The sequence below is a fragment of the Thermobia domestica genome, chromosome 1, assembly GCF_964235325.1.
Source record: "Thermobia domestica chromosome 1, izTheDome1.hap1.1, whole genome shotgun sequence".
In the NCBI taxonomy this organism is placed as follows: Eukaryota; Metazoa; Arthropoda; class Insecta; order Zygentoma; family Lepismatidae; genus Thermobia; species Thermobia domestica.
Genome location: NC_137454.1, coordinates 295,767,678 through 295,785,888, shown reverse-complemented (window position 1 = coordinate 295,785,888; position 18,211 = coordinate 295,767,678). Strand labels below are relative to the sequence as shown.

General features: G+C 36.0%; 1 protein-coding gene across 7 annotated transcripts in view; it reads right to left on the bottom strand.

Annotated features, from left to right (window-relative positions):
* LOC145661522 (UBX domain-containing protein 11-like) overlaps positions 1-18,211 on the bottom strand; it is a 136,708-nt gene that overhangs the window by 93,068 nt on the left and 25,429 nt on the right. For all 7 annotated transcript variants that reach the window (XR_014126897.1, XR_014126898.1, XM_081726840.1 and 4 more), the window contains exon 4: positions 17,011-17,162. Coding sequence is in view for 5 of the 7 variants with exons in the window: in XM_081726840.1 (XP_081582966.1) it covers positions 17,011-17,162 (152 nt within the window). In the remaining 2 variants the exon portion in view is untranslated. The remainder of the gene's footprint in view (positions 1-17,010; positions 17,163-18,211) is intronic.

Below are 18,211 nucleotides of genomic sequence, written 5' to 3'. Positions count from 1 at the left end.
TCGGGTACGGATATGATGAAACCGGCTATGTTACCAATCTCAAGAAACTGATGCTTCCAGCAATTCGTAAGAATGAATTCATCCTTAACATGTAGCATCGGAAAGTAGCTAACACTTAAAAATCAACTCGAAAACTATCACAGCCAGTAGATATTCATGAATGATTATCGAGATTACTGAAATCTCTGCACATGAAGTACAAGTGTTCAGGAATTGAAAGAACCCAACAAAGCCACATGTGTATGCTGTTGTACATGGTTACCAGAGAACTTTCGAACATACTACTATATTTTATGGCGGATAAAGCCTGATTCCACCTGCTCTGTCATGTGCATGCGCAGCATACGAGACACTTGACTCATGAAGAGTCACTACACGACCAGGAAATTGGCGTTTGATGCGCAGTGTCTGGAACAAGAATGGTGAGCCCAATTTTCTTCGAATCAATTGTAAATTCAAAAACATAACTGAAGAACATATCTGAACTAGATCTGGACATGACTGAACAGTTTCATGACCACTCACACGACGTCCAACAATTTTTAATAGCAAAAAACAGAACTTTTTTTTTTTGTTTGTTTGTTTTTTCAATGGTGCTCTCGTTTCACAAAGCCCGCTTATCTATGTGACATTCTGGTGGTAGCAATACCATTATAAAGAACTTTCATCATCTTGATAAAGCTAGATTCGTATTCCTCATGCTTTACTTAGATAGATGAAGTATACGGTTTTATCGTTATGTTTTCAATTTATGCAGCTAAATTTTGTATTTTGTTGGAAGTATATCTATGAGGGTCATTTAGAGTGAAGTGGCAACATATCCGGAAAATGAAAATGAAATGTATTATTCAGGTAAAAATCCCCAGGTGTAGTCCCTGACTGTCTGGTGAGTAAGTTTCCGGATATCTGGCAGAGTTGGATACTGTTAAAAAAAGCCCTCGTTTGTGAGAGGGTTTTTGGGAGAGCACACGAACAGTGCTGGGAATATCACGGAAACGTTTTCCCCGAGGTTGTGCTTTCATTTCTGGGAACAAATCAAAATTGCAGAAGATCATATACCGGGAATAAGGCGGATGCTCCAGTATTTCCCAACCCCATCGCAGTAAGAAAGTTTGTACCGCATAGGCAGTATGGCATTTAGCGTTTAAGATAATGAGCGTGCATATTTCCATTGGTACCACTTTTACACTTCCGTCAAGACATGCAGTACTAATCTGGCTGCAACTTACACATGCCGAAATCGTGTGTTAGTATATGGTATAGTGACGCAAGTGAAACACTTGGTTCATTAGCCTGTTCACTACACGTCTTTTGTCGATCATTTTCGAGCAATGTTCACAGTGCTTTTACATGATACTGATCCGCAGCCGTTCGAATACGGCCCTCACAATGTTCTTTGTCTGCTGACTGGCGTTCCGCCTTAAATACTGCAGCCCATCTCGCAATCGTCCGATAATCCGGAGCACTTTTATCACAGACCTCACCTAATCCTTTGTGAATCTAACGTATATTTCGACCTCATGCCACCTGAAACTTGATGAAAATACGCTGTTCTGCAGAAGTAAACATTGTTTGGACGGTATGTCACACGCATCTCACTTTAAAAGCGCCCAATGATCAAATACACCGTAGAAAGAGAACACGAACACATCGACACGATCACTACATTGCGCAGGAATACCTACCTTCGTCATCTGTCTCCCTGAAAGACGACAATCGAATCAGCAGTGTTGCCACTTCACTGTAAATAACCCTCGTAGATGATGAGAAACTGGTGGATAAGAAATGTTAGGTAGACGAATTTCACGAGTTAAATTAAAACGGCCCATTGTGATTCAAAGATTTGACTATATATGGTTATGGATTCGATGCTGAAGGGCATTATATTGCAATTCCTATTCAACTCTATAATAAGAAAGAATAGAGAAACGAACAAATTTAAAAGGTACTACGAATTCTATTCAATGTTCAAAAAAGAACTTCAATTTCATTTCTATAGCTCAATATCGGACATCTGACTTAATTATCTGTCACCTGGACTAAAATACAATTTCAATTTCAGTTTATCAGACCGAAAATCAAAAACAGCTGATATACCTTATGTCTTGTTACATTTTCCAACAACAGCTTCGGTCTTAGTTTGTAAGTTGATTCTATATTGTTTTTCATAATTTTTCCAGTAATCTCAGTTTGTTTATATATATATATATATATATATATATATATATATATATATATATATATACACATTTTGATAAGTTTCATTTTTGTACGTCACAGAATCTCAAAGCTTTTGGCATTTATCTATCTTACACATTAAACTGGAGAATAAAATGATAATCAAAGACTGTTCAAAGTTCAAACTCGGATGCAAGAAGAGATTTGAATATCTTGTGGTCTGGTTTTGAAGACTATTATAGGTTCAAACCTGGGTGCAAGAGGAAATCTGAATATCTGGTGGTCTGATTTTGAATTATATTGAGAAAAAAAGAAATTGCAAAATAACATCACAGTTATTTCCAGTCACTTTGATGTAATGTCTTAAGGCGTTTTAAAATCATATCGCTGGTTTTCTCAGCCACACTTACGTGAATTATAGCAGTATATTTTATTTCGATCCAACAGAATACTACGGAAAATTTGAGAAATGGGCATTGGAGTTACATCTTTTTTTTCAAATAAGGGCTCAATAACCTTTAGATTTCCTTTCTGTTTTGGGCAAAATTGTCTATTAATTTGAACACAGTAGCAAAGAAATATGGTTTACAGATTAGTTACAAATTTTCTATAAATATCGAGAAATAATTTACAGATTCCAAGAAATATTTTGTTGAAAAGACTGTTTATGCACAAGTCTATGAGATTACCTCTCAAGCGTTCATACATTTATGAGGAATAATGATATAAGAAAAAGGAGTATATAAGAAACATCAAGGTTCAAGATTCTTCAAGGTAAGCAGAAATGAAAGAAATGCAGGACAAAAAATAATGAAAGAATTTCCGAACGATATATAGAGAACGGACCATCTCTAGGTTTTATACAAGAACAGTCTGTGGAAGCAGAATGCAATTCCAAAAAATAACAAATATTGCGCAATGTTCTATCACATCTATAAAAAAGGAAGAAATATATGATATTGCACATATTGCAAGGTTTTACAAGTGCTTCCAACTCCATGTGCTGGCTGTAAACAAACATCAGATGACAACCACGAAGACATCGTCAACAATCGTGAAGGGACGAAGATTAATCAAGTCAGCAATATTTGTAGGTGAAAAGAGCCAGAACACCACAGAAGGCATCAATCTCCACCGACTGATCATCCACCACTCCCTAGGACGCCTGGTCTCTGAGAAGTTCCTATTTACATCTTGGCTGCAAGAGCCTTGGTTCCTGCCGTTCTAAGGCGCTTGGTCATTGGCCTTCTACAAATTCACAAGTAAACCATCATGATATCTAAGAGGAACTTACATTTTATCTGTAATATGTATTACTACTGTATACAAGAAGAAATTTTTATAACAAAAGCGACTGGGGAAAGTCCAAATTTCCGTGTACCATCTTTTGGTTTTACCCTAAAAGACTGAATTTTACAATTTAAAAATATTCATAAAGAACTAATCTATTATTCACTACTTTTGGCTAAGATTTTTCTTTTTAAACTCTTGTCCTTCACTATTCCAACAAGAGTAGTTTCAAACTAAGTTACCGAAGTTTTAAACACGGGTAAGTGTTTCTGCCACTTAGGTGAAAAGATGCGAATTTCCTTTTTAAGTAAACTTGTAACTGAATATTTCAAGTTTGGCAAATTCAATGCATAACATTTCAGTACGAGAACCAGCACTACTTCTAATAACTTTCTGCTTAACATAAGCACCAACATTGCCAGTATACGTTTAATCATCTATGGCGAACTTCATCCTCCAATTACCTCTAATTAATTATCAATATGGATCAGAAGTAAATTTGAGTTTTCTTGTTTTGTATCCATATGCAACACGAAGGTTCTGAAGAATGGGGCCCCTTTATTAGGTGGACTACGAATCACGACCGGCGCTTGAATCGGTGCAGCTGATCATCATACAAGATCAATTCTCACAGTACAGGGTTTCCCCACCAAACTATCATGCTTCCATGCCTGATATTGTAGCCAATTGTACAACGATAACGTCTATTTATATTGTTTATTTTATTTTTCACTTAGGGCAGAAAGTGCTATGTTAACTTGCACTAGCTATATAGTAGAATTAGAAGGAAATATAATATTTAAATGTCATAAAAATTTTGATTTGGTAATGATTTTTCAGTTGTTAGGTAGAAATGATTGTTTATCCGTTGTCATGACATTAATTTGGTTACCGAGGAAACAATTTAGTCACTGTGTAAAATGCTGATATATAGGACACAGGAGACTATGAATCAAGACGCCATGTAGTTACAGAATTGTAAAGTAAATTACAATTATCGTGAAATATAGGATGTTAGATGAATCTTAAAGCTGATGTATAATACTGCAAATGAAATTTGAATAAGTAGTGACTAATTTTGTCTTGACATTCTTAAAACGAACTGTGGCGTTATAATTGTTTTAGATATTAATTTAAAATCGTTATAGTGCACTCAACTTCTGTGTGAACTAATTATGGCAGTAATTGTTGGAATAAACGTCAAGACATACATTTTGACATAATAAACTGTTTAAGGCATAACAAAATCTTATCTTGCACCGCAAAATGCACAAGGTAAGATTTCGTCTTGAATGATGTACCCTAGGGTATATACACAAAAACACACACACACACACACACATATATATATATATATATATATATATATATATATATATATATATATATATCTGTAATTACATGGTAATTTATGGTATAGTTTGGAAAACAATGTTCGTTGGTATGCTGAACAATCTATGATGTTATAATAATGCTCCAATGATCAGATATGTTAAATGTAGTTGATAATTGTGTGATTCTTGTCAGATTAGTGAAGATCCAGATATTGCTGTAATGTATGTCATATGTGATCCTTAGACACACTATGAACAAACAGAAACACCACAACTTAGATGTCAGATGAATGAACAGAAACAAGATTCCAGTATTTGTATTTGACTGTTCAGAATTGTCCCTATGTAATCAAATACAGTCACCGGTAAGGAGGTACAGTAATTATTCCACAGTGCACATGTCCTGCGCATCATAGATGTTCTTTTTGTTTGTCAATCCACAGGGCATTATACTTACATGTGCTTTATGCATTGGAAGTAGCATATTTAGTTCACTCCATCACTGAGTTTCTATCCAGAAACCAATGACTACACACACTAGGTGACTACCAACATACAAAATACGTAACTTTCTAGAAATCTTAATCAACGAATTTCGTTACAAACAATTACTAGTCCATTTGGTAGTTTACACAGTTCATGGGAAGATACAGAATGAACTATGCTGGAAAGGTTCAAAACAACAAGAGAAATTTCTTCGTCAGAAGAGTTCATCTACAGTCCAAATGGTCCGAATTTACGGTACAAAATAAAGTACATATTGTGGAGGTTTTACGTTATATATAAAATTATCTTCAAGAAATGAAGAAGTAGTGCCAAGTGAGACTTACAGATAATTCATGCGCATAGGAGATAACTAAAATCTTCAGTACTTTCATCAAGAAATCTGCAATATATATTTTTTTTTCCACAAAACGAAGTTTATTAAAAGGTCAGTTGTCCAATGATTGCATCTTGCACCTACAAAGAAAGATGTTTCATAAGATGATTCGATCCTCAAGGCGTAACAAACTGTTGGAAAAATCTCAGAGTGAATGAAACCATACAAGAAAACACTAGCAGACGCAATAAACAGGGTAGGTTCACACTACCACTTTTTAGAATAGTATTAAGAATGCATCAATTACTTCCTTTATATAAATATTCATACTCTCAAATGTTTCGAATCGAATATGTTTCGGAAACACGATTAAAAAAAAAAAAAAAAAAAAGACAGCACAACTTAACAAATCCGAAGTTCGTTACTCAACCGTCGGTCTCATTTGATAAATGTATTTGTGTAAGTCTTATATTTATAATGACATCACGTATAGTAATTTAAGTCCAACATATCTGTTACAAAGAAATATACCAATTGCTTTGTGAAGAAAATTCAATATACTTTTTCGGAACGTAAGCTATGATTACTTAAAAACAAAATTGATTTTTTTTTTTTTAATTAACTCATTTGTGATAGAAAGCAATACTTCTAAAGTGATTACTTATAATGATCACTTGGTTAGAACAACAATGATTTTATACAGAATTAATATAACTATTTTCAGATTCTCTGTTACAAACAATGCAATGTGGTTGCTAAGCTCCTATATCTAAAAACTCGTTCTAACGAATATGCATAATAGTTTTCTTTTCGTCATCTTAATATTTCTGTTCAAAATCATCGGAGTACAGAATAATACAGTAATAGAAATGGTAAAAACAAATTTTGATGCAAGATCCTGAGCACGTCATACGGATTAATGATTTAACAAAAGTAACTGCGAAAGAATATTCTTAGAAATGAGATTAGCTCTAATGCACCACTCAACTGATGATAAATGCTCTATGTTCTCCTGTAAGAGATTTCATGCATGTTGAATCCCTACAGAAGGAAGCTTTTCTACGATGTCCTTCGAATTTGCAAAAATTAAGAGTTCAAAGAACCGGTTTCTAGAAGAAAGAAAGAAAAAAACAATGGAAATTTACTCAAGAGATGACGAATTATTATCTCAAGGACTTCACTTCAGAATTTCTACATTCGTGTACTCGCTGGTGAGTATTATCTGGCAATTTTAATATTAGTTTATGATACCAAACATTGAATAAAATTAAATAAATGCTTGGATTAGTATTTTAACTAATTTTACATAATACTACGTATAAATCAGTAATTGCATTATAATTTAAGTAGATTCTTATTAGATTAGTACAGACCGCATAATATATCTACCTAGGTAATTTTATGGTTTCAATTAATGATAAACTCTGGCGGAAGACAGTGACGGGGATCAAGTGATTCCATATCCTCTTATTATTGGTAACCAACATTTCTTTTTACTGCGCAGGTTACACGGAAGCTAGGGAATGTTATACAACCTCTGTCCTGAAAGTTCGGTGAATGACATCATACTGCTCACGGTCGTAAGAATGTGCCACCGCTGCATCCTGCGCCGAAGAGATTAAGACATATCTGAACAAGTTTTCCGAGCTGCGGTGCTTATAGTTTGTAAACAGCATATTGTAGAGTGAAGGTGTAGTTCGCGCGGTCGAAACTAAAAATGGATACCAAAATAGAGCAGCCAATGAATATGCTGTTCTGTTTCAAACTTGGAAAAAAATCATCGAAAGAGACTCATGCAATGCTCACAACAGTTTACGAAGAACGTGCTGTCACCTTGAGTTGTGTTTATGAGTGGTTTAAACATTTCCGAGAAGGGTGGGACACTGTCGAAGACGCCCTCCTAACTGGCCGGCCTGCAACTGCACGTACAGCCGGGACAACGTATAGAAAGCACTTTTGGGCCAGAATCGTCATGTGTCAGTGTGAATGATAGTGGAGCAAGTGGAAATTGTTCGTGAGACGGCCCATTTCACAGAAACCCAATATTTGGGTATACGCAAGCTTTGCTCCCGACTCTTGCTCACACTTTGACGCCGAAACAAATGTAACTTCGGCTTGTCACCTCTTTGAGACCTCATCGATATGGCGGGTGGAGACCCAAATTTCCTGAAAACCATTGCGCGACGAGATCTAGTGCCTAAGGCCTAAGGTACAATCCCGAAGGCAGCGTCAAAGTATGGAGAAGCGAGGTCCAGTGTCGCCGAAACGCACGAAAGTGCGAAGTGAGAGATCCCGCATCAAAACAATGTTCGTGGTGTTCTTCGACTTTGACGGTCTCATCCAAAGAGAATTCCTCCCTGAGGGCATCACGTTAAATGTCGCTATACACATGGAAATTCTTAAACGTCTGCTGCAACGGATCAATCGGGTACGCCCCCATATGTTGCGCATTTAGTGATTTTTTTCGGCAGTGTTTTTCCACATTTTTCCAACACTTCATCACTAGTTTCCGATATTCGCCAATAAGATAAATTGCTCGCCCCCGTGAAAAAAAAAAAAAAAAAAAAAAAACAGTGTTGTGACAGACAGGCCTCAATTTGTATCCAGAATCAGACCGACTGTTTTATATTTTTACAAGATGGGGTGATTGGTCTTCTTCACCCTGCTTTTGTCCAGAATGACGGTACTGGGTTCTCACTCCTAAAACACCCAAAAGGAATACCTCGGACAAATTCCCTTCTTAAGAATGATTTCAAGCTTTCTCTTATTCAAACTTATGGCATACTTGTACAGGATAAACAATGTTCCCTTTTATTATCAGTTCACATCAAGCTGTCTTTCAGGATACCAAGAATGTTTATTCGACACTTTCCAAGTTAACGTGGCATTATCAGTTGTTTTCAAGTGTCTAACCAGCGAGCTGCCAGTGTCTTGTCATTAGACACGCCTTTAACAGTGTTGTCTATGTCTATTTATTACAAATGATGAGATGTTATAATCCCCCCTTTTTTATTTCTATGATTCACTCTCTTTACTCTACTGTGATGGCGACAATTTACGTTACTGGTTTTGCCTCTGCTGCTATATTGTCGCGTCGTGAAATTGAGCAGGGATGCCCAATCTCAGCGCTGTTCTTTATTTTGATTTTGGATCCTCTTTTATAACTTCATGTTTAAGCATTCAGAGATGATATGACAGTGAGTTTCACGTCACGATCACAACTCATCGCTCTACTTCATATTTTGGACCAATTTGGCAAGATTAGTGGGATGCAAGTAAATTACGCAAAAACAAAAATGATGACTGCTCCTCATTATTTAAGTGCCAGACAACGTTTCCTATAGCCACGGTAGATAACCTTAAGGCGTTAAGCATAGTTTTTACTAAAGCTGACAGCGGTCGTTATGATGTGTGGGCTCTCATTCTGCAAAGTTGCAATGTGTTTCGCGACCTTAAAAGGGCGTGATTTACCCCGGATTCACATGGACTAACAGAGTGCTTAAAGATTGCTTAACGTTTCAGCACTTCATATAGTACTGTTTGCTATGTCTAAAGGAAGTGATGGGATCTGCACACAGACTGACTAGCCTGCTGATGCTGAATGTCTTAAGCACTCTAGAAGCACTCCGTAAGCATTGCCTATAGCAGACATAATGCTTAACGACGACTGAGCCTACTGCTATTACTATTGCACCAAACGGTATCATTTATACACGAACGACTTACCTGCTGAGCTGAATAACCACGTGATTTGCTTTGTGCTTTGATTCACACCTCGTGGTCCCGAGTTCTAGAATTTGTTTATTTTATAAGTTGTTTCCGCAAGTGAAGATGGGTGATAAAGATGTGGATAAAACAGACAGAGAAGAAGTGGCATACGCAGAAGTGCGTTAAGGAGGGGATGTTCAAGCTTCCAAGTTCATATTTCAGGTATTTGTATATGTATCTTAATTTGGTAAATGTTTACTATTATGTATCATCAAGCCTAAGAGGAGAGGGAGGAGGTTAAAACCCCAAAACCTCACTTGCTCTGTGGATAAAACAGACAGAGAAGAAGTGGCATACGCAGAAGTGCGTTAAGGAGGGGATGTTCAAGCTTCCAAGTTCATATTTCAGGTATTTGTATATGTATCTTAATTTGGTAAATGTTTACTATTATGTATCATCAAGCCTAAGAGGAGAGGGAGGAGGTTAAAACCCCAAAACCTCACTTGCGTTCAACATTGCACAAAACTATTCATTATGGAAGTGGAAAAGATGCCCTGTGTTTAGGATATCCAATGAGGAATATAAAGACAATAACAAAAAGATTCGGTATGGGTTGAAATTTACTGTACCTTATTTCCAAACTTCGCAGAGCTTTCTGAGAGAGAACTCATGAACGACGGTTTTCATCAGTGACGACGATAGAGTAGGGACAAGGAAGGCGAGCGCTGAAATGAATTTTTGAAACCAGATGTCACTTGCCTCGAACTGGGTTTTCTCACGTTACTTTGATTATAATGTGTATACTAAGGAAGAGCATGAGGGATATGTGAAATGCTAAGTATCTCACGATTCTGTCAAGTAAGAAGATTAAACTTGATATATAAACTCCTCATTAAGATAAACTGACCCGTGTCCCAGTATTTTCGAAGATTTCGGTTTTAAGTAGAAAGAGGGGGAGGGGCCATTTTCTATGATTTATTTCTTCATATTGAAAGCAACGTTGCCTATTGAATACAGTAATTCTCGGGTTAATAATAAGATAAATTCAGCATTGGCCAACGTTTCAAGAAGTGATCACATTGGTCTCACTTTCAGAATATATTATGAGAGAACCAAACAGAAACATTCCTTATATAGCTACTGACAAGAAAAAGGCGAAATGTGCTTGGTCGATAGAAACGACAAATCAGCGTCAAACCATGGTCTCATTCTGACTGGTTGGTTGGCTGAGTTTGTACGCAGAGTTTGATTGGTTGTATTGTTTTCGTTGATGTTCCAATAAATGAAACCCATGTTTGGCTAAGCTGTAGGCCGGTATCTCTGTGTTAAGCCTGTTGTCTTGATCCAGTATTGCTATGCCTTCCTTGACTTTTCTCTCCTAGTAGCCTGAACACTTTCCTAGCAAAGTGGTTTCTTAAAAAGAGATGTTACGTTCCTCAATCACACTATGTTCTGCTAGTCCCCATTTTTCTACTTGATGCCGTTTAATATAATCAGAATGTTCTTTGCGGTAAATTTCAGCAGTGTGTCCAGCCTATCGAATGTTTTACTACATTCGCATGGAATGCGATGCACTTCCGGTGTTCTAAGGCCTTTAACTGGACGTAGCAGAGATCTGAGTTTGGCAAGAGCTTTTTGAATAGTTTCTATCCTGTGTTTTGTTACGATTCTACTTAGCTTTCCTGGCAAGTTGTCAGTGTATGGCAGACAGGCAGTTTCTCTTCGATCTTCTTTTTCTGATGCTCTGGAAGATGCAGCCTGGTAGCGGCCCCTTTTAGGCTTCTTCTTGCTGTAATCATTTTGAAGTAAGGTGGTTTTTAGATGCTCGAGATCGGAATTTGATTTGTACGCTATGTTCATCTTATATGGCTAGGGTTCCGTACACCAATATGTCAATTACTGTCATGCGTTGAGACCTATGATGAAAACTATTTAGTTGAGTTGATTTTGAGTTTAAGTCCTTTTCAGCAGTGAGGCTATATGAGACGTGGACCTAATGATTAACGTGGAATCCGAACATAAGCTCCCGCCTGGAATCGAACCTGGGTCTCCCACGCCACTGGCGTGTACGCTAAGCGCTTAGCCACGAAGGAGCTCGAAAACTATTGTTGTTGAGGTAAAGAAACGTATGTGTGATTTTTCTGTATACACTGTGTCCTAGGCTGCCGTCAGATTTTCTTCTAATCAGCATGTCCAAAGATTTCTATTTCCACAGTAGACTTGATGTTAGGATGCGTGTACTCAGGAAATCTAGAAACGTTCGGAAAGAGTGCTCTCCGTGGGTTCACATAACAAAGATGTAGTCAACATATCTTCAGTAGGCTGGCTTCAGAGGTATTGATTGTAAAATATGATGTTCAAAATCCTCCATAAACACACTGGCCAAACAGGCGAGAAAGGTGATTACATGGGATAAGAACAATGTAGTCAGTTCTCGAAACGTCGGACAACGGTGAATTTACCTGGTTGTTAGCCCGACAACTACTGTACTCATCACGACACAAGAAAACTTCAGTTCTTATTTCAATACTGACTGCTGTTTGTTAGCTGGATTGATGTTCTGAGTCCGTTTCAGCAGCAAGACTATATGAGACAGTTCAATGTGGGATCCGAACCACATGGTCTCGCCGGGAATCGAACGCGGGTCTCCAACGCCGAAGTCGCGTATGCTAACCATATAACTACGAGGGAGTTTGCCTGTTGTTTCTGATAATATCAAGAAGAAATAATTGTACAGGAACATAGTATCTACCTCGATCTAACTTTCTATCTTGTTACGATCATTACAGGGCGCATTCTAAAAGCGTAGAAGGGATTCAAAATGTATGCCAAAAAATACATGTCTCACGAGCCTGTCAAGTTAGGAAAATGAAATTTTGTGCATAAACTCCTTATTAAAAATAAAGGGGCACAAGTCCCCGCGTTTCTTTCTTTCGTTTTAAGGGGAAGAGGGAAATTTTCTATTTTATCGTCACATTGAAATTGACGTCTGTTGTTTGTGATCACATCACTGAAAAATGGTTGAACCGTTTGCAATGCATTTGGAACATAGTATCTACCCCCAGCTGGCTTTTTATCATGTCAACTTGATTAAAGGGCGCATCCTAAGGAAATATAGGGGTTAAAAAATTATCCCTAAAATCGAATTTTTTACTGTTTTTATTACTAAACTTTCTACAGTTAATACTTTCTATTTTTCATGCGTTTCTTTAGTACTTGCAGCCCTATGTATACTACTACTGCACGATCACGAACATTCATGTTGACTGGAAATTAGACTTTTTTTTTTTTTTTTCAGTTGAGTGGTAGCAGTTTCTCCGCATTGCTTTGTTGCGAAAATGGTTAAAGGGTACTGGAGATGTTAAGCATTTTGGGGGGCATTCTGTCAGTTCGTGTGAGCCGGGCTTAGATCTCATACCGCGAATTTGGTATCTTAATATCTACTTGTGTGCGAAGTTGTGATATACTGCGCACATTAGCTCCATACCAGTGTAATATGTCTGGAAAATACAGTTCCTTTTCGAATGGTTTATTTTGTCTGAATTCAATTTTCGCATTGTTCGGAATATTTTATATCTCCCATGTTTATACGGATGCTTGAATTTGCTAATACGCCAACAGACCACGTGTTCTAGTTATTTACTTCATACTGCTTATCAATAATATTGTCAAATGAATTGAACCACGACAAGGCGCAGGCACGTGACCTTTCAAATCAATAATCTACCGGATTTATCTGTGGAAAGCTGTTGTCCTAAATATGTATGTTCTCTGATTCTCCTTTTGGCTTATGTCGACAAGCAGGATTTTCAGTATCAGTCACAAAGCCCTGTATCGCTGTTTACGAGAGGAGAAGGATGAGCATCATACTCCACGGATCATCTCCCATCTGCCTATTAAAGATTAAAGGTATAATCACACATCTGGGGCAATTTGTACGCGCCCGTCTTATCAGTCTATATCTACAGTATCTGGTATATATTGATTCTTGATATTTTCCTACACATGACAGGCTGTCAAGTCATAATTGATATCCAAGTGCATTTACGACGAACCTTACACAGAATATACCAATAGATTGCTTTAGTCTTTATGTAGCCTGGATTTTACTGGACGCCTCAGCCACAAAACTCACTTATGGTTTGGTTTATTAGATATACACTAGACTATATTCATCATAATTAACCCCGATGTTCCGTTACACATTACAAGGTATATCTCCGTTCTCAATATTGTCAATTATCGCGTCAGAATTTACATAGGCGCTCTTTTAAGGAGTGTGAGGTGCCTTTGGCATAAGTATTTGCTATGTACCAGCTTTTCTCTTATTGTTTTGATTACGCATCATGTTCTACGTATGACCATCAAATTTACGATGGTGACAATAAAAGAAAATAATTAAAAAACTACCATTGTGTTATGTGTATCCAGAATAAGCGTACAAAGCGATGAAAGCATGCAGAACACATGGCAAGACGCCGTCCGAGAAGGGAATGGAAAGCAGGTCAAAGTATGACAAGGATCGTCAGACACAAAAATGCTAATGCGGCACAACTAACTCAAGGACTCATTTGGCATCTGTGACGAGCTATTTCTATAATCAAGACTCCGATTAGTGCTACGTAACCTTAACATTTGCGATCGGGTAGCGATTTCAAGATTCCCGATCATTACCGTCAACGCAGTACAAAAAAGCATAAAACATGGACTACTGATGATTAGGACACAATAATATGATTCAATGAATTATCCTTTTCCTTGTTCCCACAACAGGCCGAGCATGTATATGCATAACAAACACCCAGAGGTGTATTCTCCGGACTGCCTACGCATATCGTTAAACACAGCGGTAGCTCTGTGCTGCTGTGGGCTGCGAAAGTATTACGTTGATTCTATTATACTGATTCTGATTGTGTGTACATTTTAGGTTACCAGGAGCACCTCAAAATACAGATGTTACCTAACAACGACACAATCTACCAAGTTTACAATCGGTCAATACACACAGCCAAATCTAATCACGCATCGTTTGAAGAACATCTAAGTGAAATTCAAAATCTCCCCAAGTCTTGGAACACTATGGAACAAATATAGCCTGTTTTAGAGCAGTGAGTCTGGTACAGATTTCTTTCTCTATCACAGCTGATGCAATTGATTACTTCACTGCAGTTAAGAAATAGTTCAACTTCTCCGGAATCACGGATTACATTCGTCAACTGTGTGACAAATACAAGCTGCACTACAATAGCCCATACAGACAGACTGAAAGTGGTCCAACGCCGTACTAGATAGGTTGCTTAAGGTATTTCCATGATTCTTGTAACTACAATAGATAATTTGTTGTAACTCAAAAAATATTGATAGGATCATAAAATTTAGCCTACGAGTTATTTCATGTCAAATCACCTAACTTTAAAACATGACCGTGCTTCAATGTCTCAGATTCTCTTCACATTTTTTTCATACATAAATACCAATGAAACGAGGCTAAATTATTTTTTTCCGATTTTTAGATGAGAAATGGGCCGGGGAGAAATTTGTGAAAAATGTGAATTTGGCGTAAATTTCACTTTCCGGCACTCATCATCATGGAACTAAAATTACCATAACTTCCTTATTTTTCAAGTTATTGGGCTCATCCAGATGTCAAATGAAAGCTAAATTTTTGCTCTTTCAGAATCCTAAGAAATCTTGCAAAAAGTTACACTGTCAAATATTAATGGGCATACAAATCTTTTTTTTAATTGTACCATTTTTAAAAGTTGTAACTATGAAACTTTTTTTTATACATTCATCTTAGCATGTACATGATATGGTTAAAAATAAAAAGAGTGTTTTTTTTTATTTTTGTAATCATTATTATTATTATATTGTATTTTACATGTAAGGAAATATACAGTTTTAGGTTTTGTTACAGATTGTGTTATTGCTCATACGTTACAACTATGAAGCTTTAGATACTTTTTTTTTTTTTTTTTTTTTTTTTTTTTTTTTTTTTTTTTTTTATAGCACATACATGATATGGTTAAAATATAAAACGGATGCTTTTGGTATTTTTGTGATTCTTATTATTATTATTTTTGTATTTTACAAGTACCGAAATATACAGTTTTAGGTTTTGTTACAAATTGTGTCATTGATCATAAGTTACAAATATGAAACTTTTGAAACTTGTTTTGTGTAGAATCATTTCAGCACATACATGGTATGGTTAAAAATAAAAAGGGTGTTTTTGATATTTTTGCAATTATTATTATTATTATTATTATTATTATTATTATTATTATTATTATTATTATTATTATTATTATTATTATTATTATTATTATTATATGTTAAATGTACGGAAATATAGTGTCGTTGACAGATTATGCCATTCCCCTGAAGTGATAACTGTCACACTTTGGAACTTTTCAAATAATCATCTTAGTAAATATTAAGTGTGGTTAAAAATAAAACTGGTATATTGTGTAGTTCTGGTATTACCATAATATTATTTTTTTGTACTTTAACTATGAATTTCTTTCTTTTTTTTTCCAATTGTACAATTGCTTACAAGTTAACTATCAAACTTTTTTTTTAAACTTTTTATAGGATTAGTTCGCATTTACTTGGTATGGTTAAATAACAAAAAGGGTGGTCTTTTTTTTTTTTTAAATAATTTTGTGGCTTTGTGAATGGAAAATGGAGACCATTCAATGTAAGGAGTTGAATTATTATTAGAAAACCTATCAACAAAAATAAGAAATAATAAACTAATGTACATAGATGAAGACAATAAACATACATACCAGTAATACTTCTCAGAATAACACAGATTTACATAGAAAATGTTGTGTCCTATATTTCACAGCTCATTGTTTTCAATGATGATACGTCTTTTGTAATTTTGCTTTTAATTGCGTAATTCCGGGCTGATTGGCTTATAAGAGATGGAGCAGGCACTTCCCAGATGATATTTTCAAAAGGCACTGAACAAAAGTCTCCATTTTCTGGCCAGTAGAATGTAGAAGGCTCAGAGTCATGAATTGCAGTCTGATGTACAAAAATAATAATTACAAAAATACCAAAAACATCTTTTCTATATTTTAACCATATCATGTATGAGCTAAAATGATTCTATAAAAAGGTTTCAAAAGCTTTATAGTTGTAACTTATAAGCAATGACACAATTTGTAACAAAACCTAAAACTGTATATTTCTGTACTTGTAAAATACAATAATAATAATAATAATAATAATAATAATAATAATAATAATAATAATAATAATAATAATAATAATAATAATAATAATAATAATAAATACCAAAAGCATCCTTTTTATATTTTAACCATATCATGTGTGCTAAAATGATTCTATAAAAAAAAAAGTTTCAAAAGTTTCATTGTTGTAACTTTTGAGCAATGACACAATTTGTAAAAAGCCCTAAAGTTTGCTTTGTATGCCCATTAATGTTTGACAGTGTAACTTTTTGCAAGGTTTCTTAGGATCTACTGAAAGAGCAAAAATTAAAGCTTTCATTTGATACCTGGATGAGCCCAATAACTTGAAAAATAAGGAAGTTATGGTAATTTTAGTTCCATGATGATGAGTGCCGGAGTTCCATGATGATATATAATTAAGTTCCTTCAATATTCCAAAACATTATGTTCCTACTTGTTATACCTTTTAACTCACCTTTTCTTTTAACTGAGCTATTTCAGCATCTTTGCTTTTTATCGCTTGTTCTGCATTAGTCAATTTCTGTTGGACTTTAATTAGTTGTTGCTCTGCTTGTATAGCTTGCGTCACAAGTAAAGAAATGATGTCCTCATTTGTAGGAATATAGTCTGAAAGGACAGAAAAAGAAAATAAATAAATAAAAGAACTCAAGGATGGGAATCTTAAATACAACAAAGGATGTTCCAACACGAACGCCAGATTTAGCATGCCCAAAAAGACGTTAAATTTCCAGAAAATGGAATTTATTTTTACAAGCTTAGAACAGGAAAATGCTTCGGTTTAAGAATGTCAAGTTTGATTTTACCTGGCAACACTAGAATTTTATCACTGTCAGTTCATTTCGCAACTTTGTTGCGGCTTTGTCAACATGAAGCGCTACACAAAGGAACATCGAGTTTTGATTGTGAAAATTCATTACAAGAACTGCGAGTGTTAGTACAGAATGTTAGAAAGCAAAGTGTAATCTTTCAACGTGAAAGTGCTTCTAACGAAACAACAGTTCATAGATTGATAAAGAAATCTGAGGACACGGGTTCGATAGCAAGCATTAAGTCACCACTTGTTCAAAACCGCTATTGTACGTGACAGTGTTATTGCAACTTAAAAAAAAAAAAAAAAAAACCTTCGTTCACAACAGGTGAGAATCTCAAAAAGTTCCCTACGCCGTATTCTAACGGAAGATCTGAACATGCATGCGAATAAAATTCACTTAAATTAGGAATTGAAACCAAATCATCATCTTCAAAGGAGAAACTTTGCCGAATGGGTCCTGAGGACGCAACGATTGGGTGAAGATTTTGCAAGAAATATAATGGTTAGAGACGAAGCACATTTTTTATCTGAACGGTGATGTCAGCAAACAAAACTGTCGCAATTGGGCGACAGAATATTTTCGAGAAATGGGAGAGAGACCATAGCATCCATAGCGAAAAAAATGAAATGAAATCTTTGAGTTTTACGTCCCACGGTTATGCCGGTTAGGTTAGAGACGGTGATGATGAGTAATGAATGAAATGGTGGAATGAAGAAAGTGGGAGGAAACGGGAGAACCCCGAGAAAACCCACGCACACGGTGTTTGTCCACCACAAAGTTCACTTGGCGGGGGCTGGGATCGAACCCGAGACCCCTAGCACCAGAGGTGAACGCTCTACCACT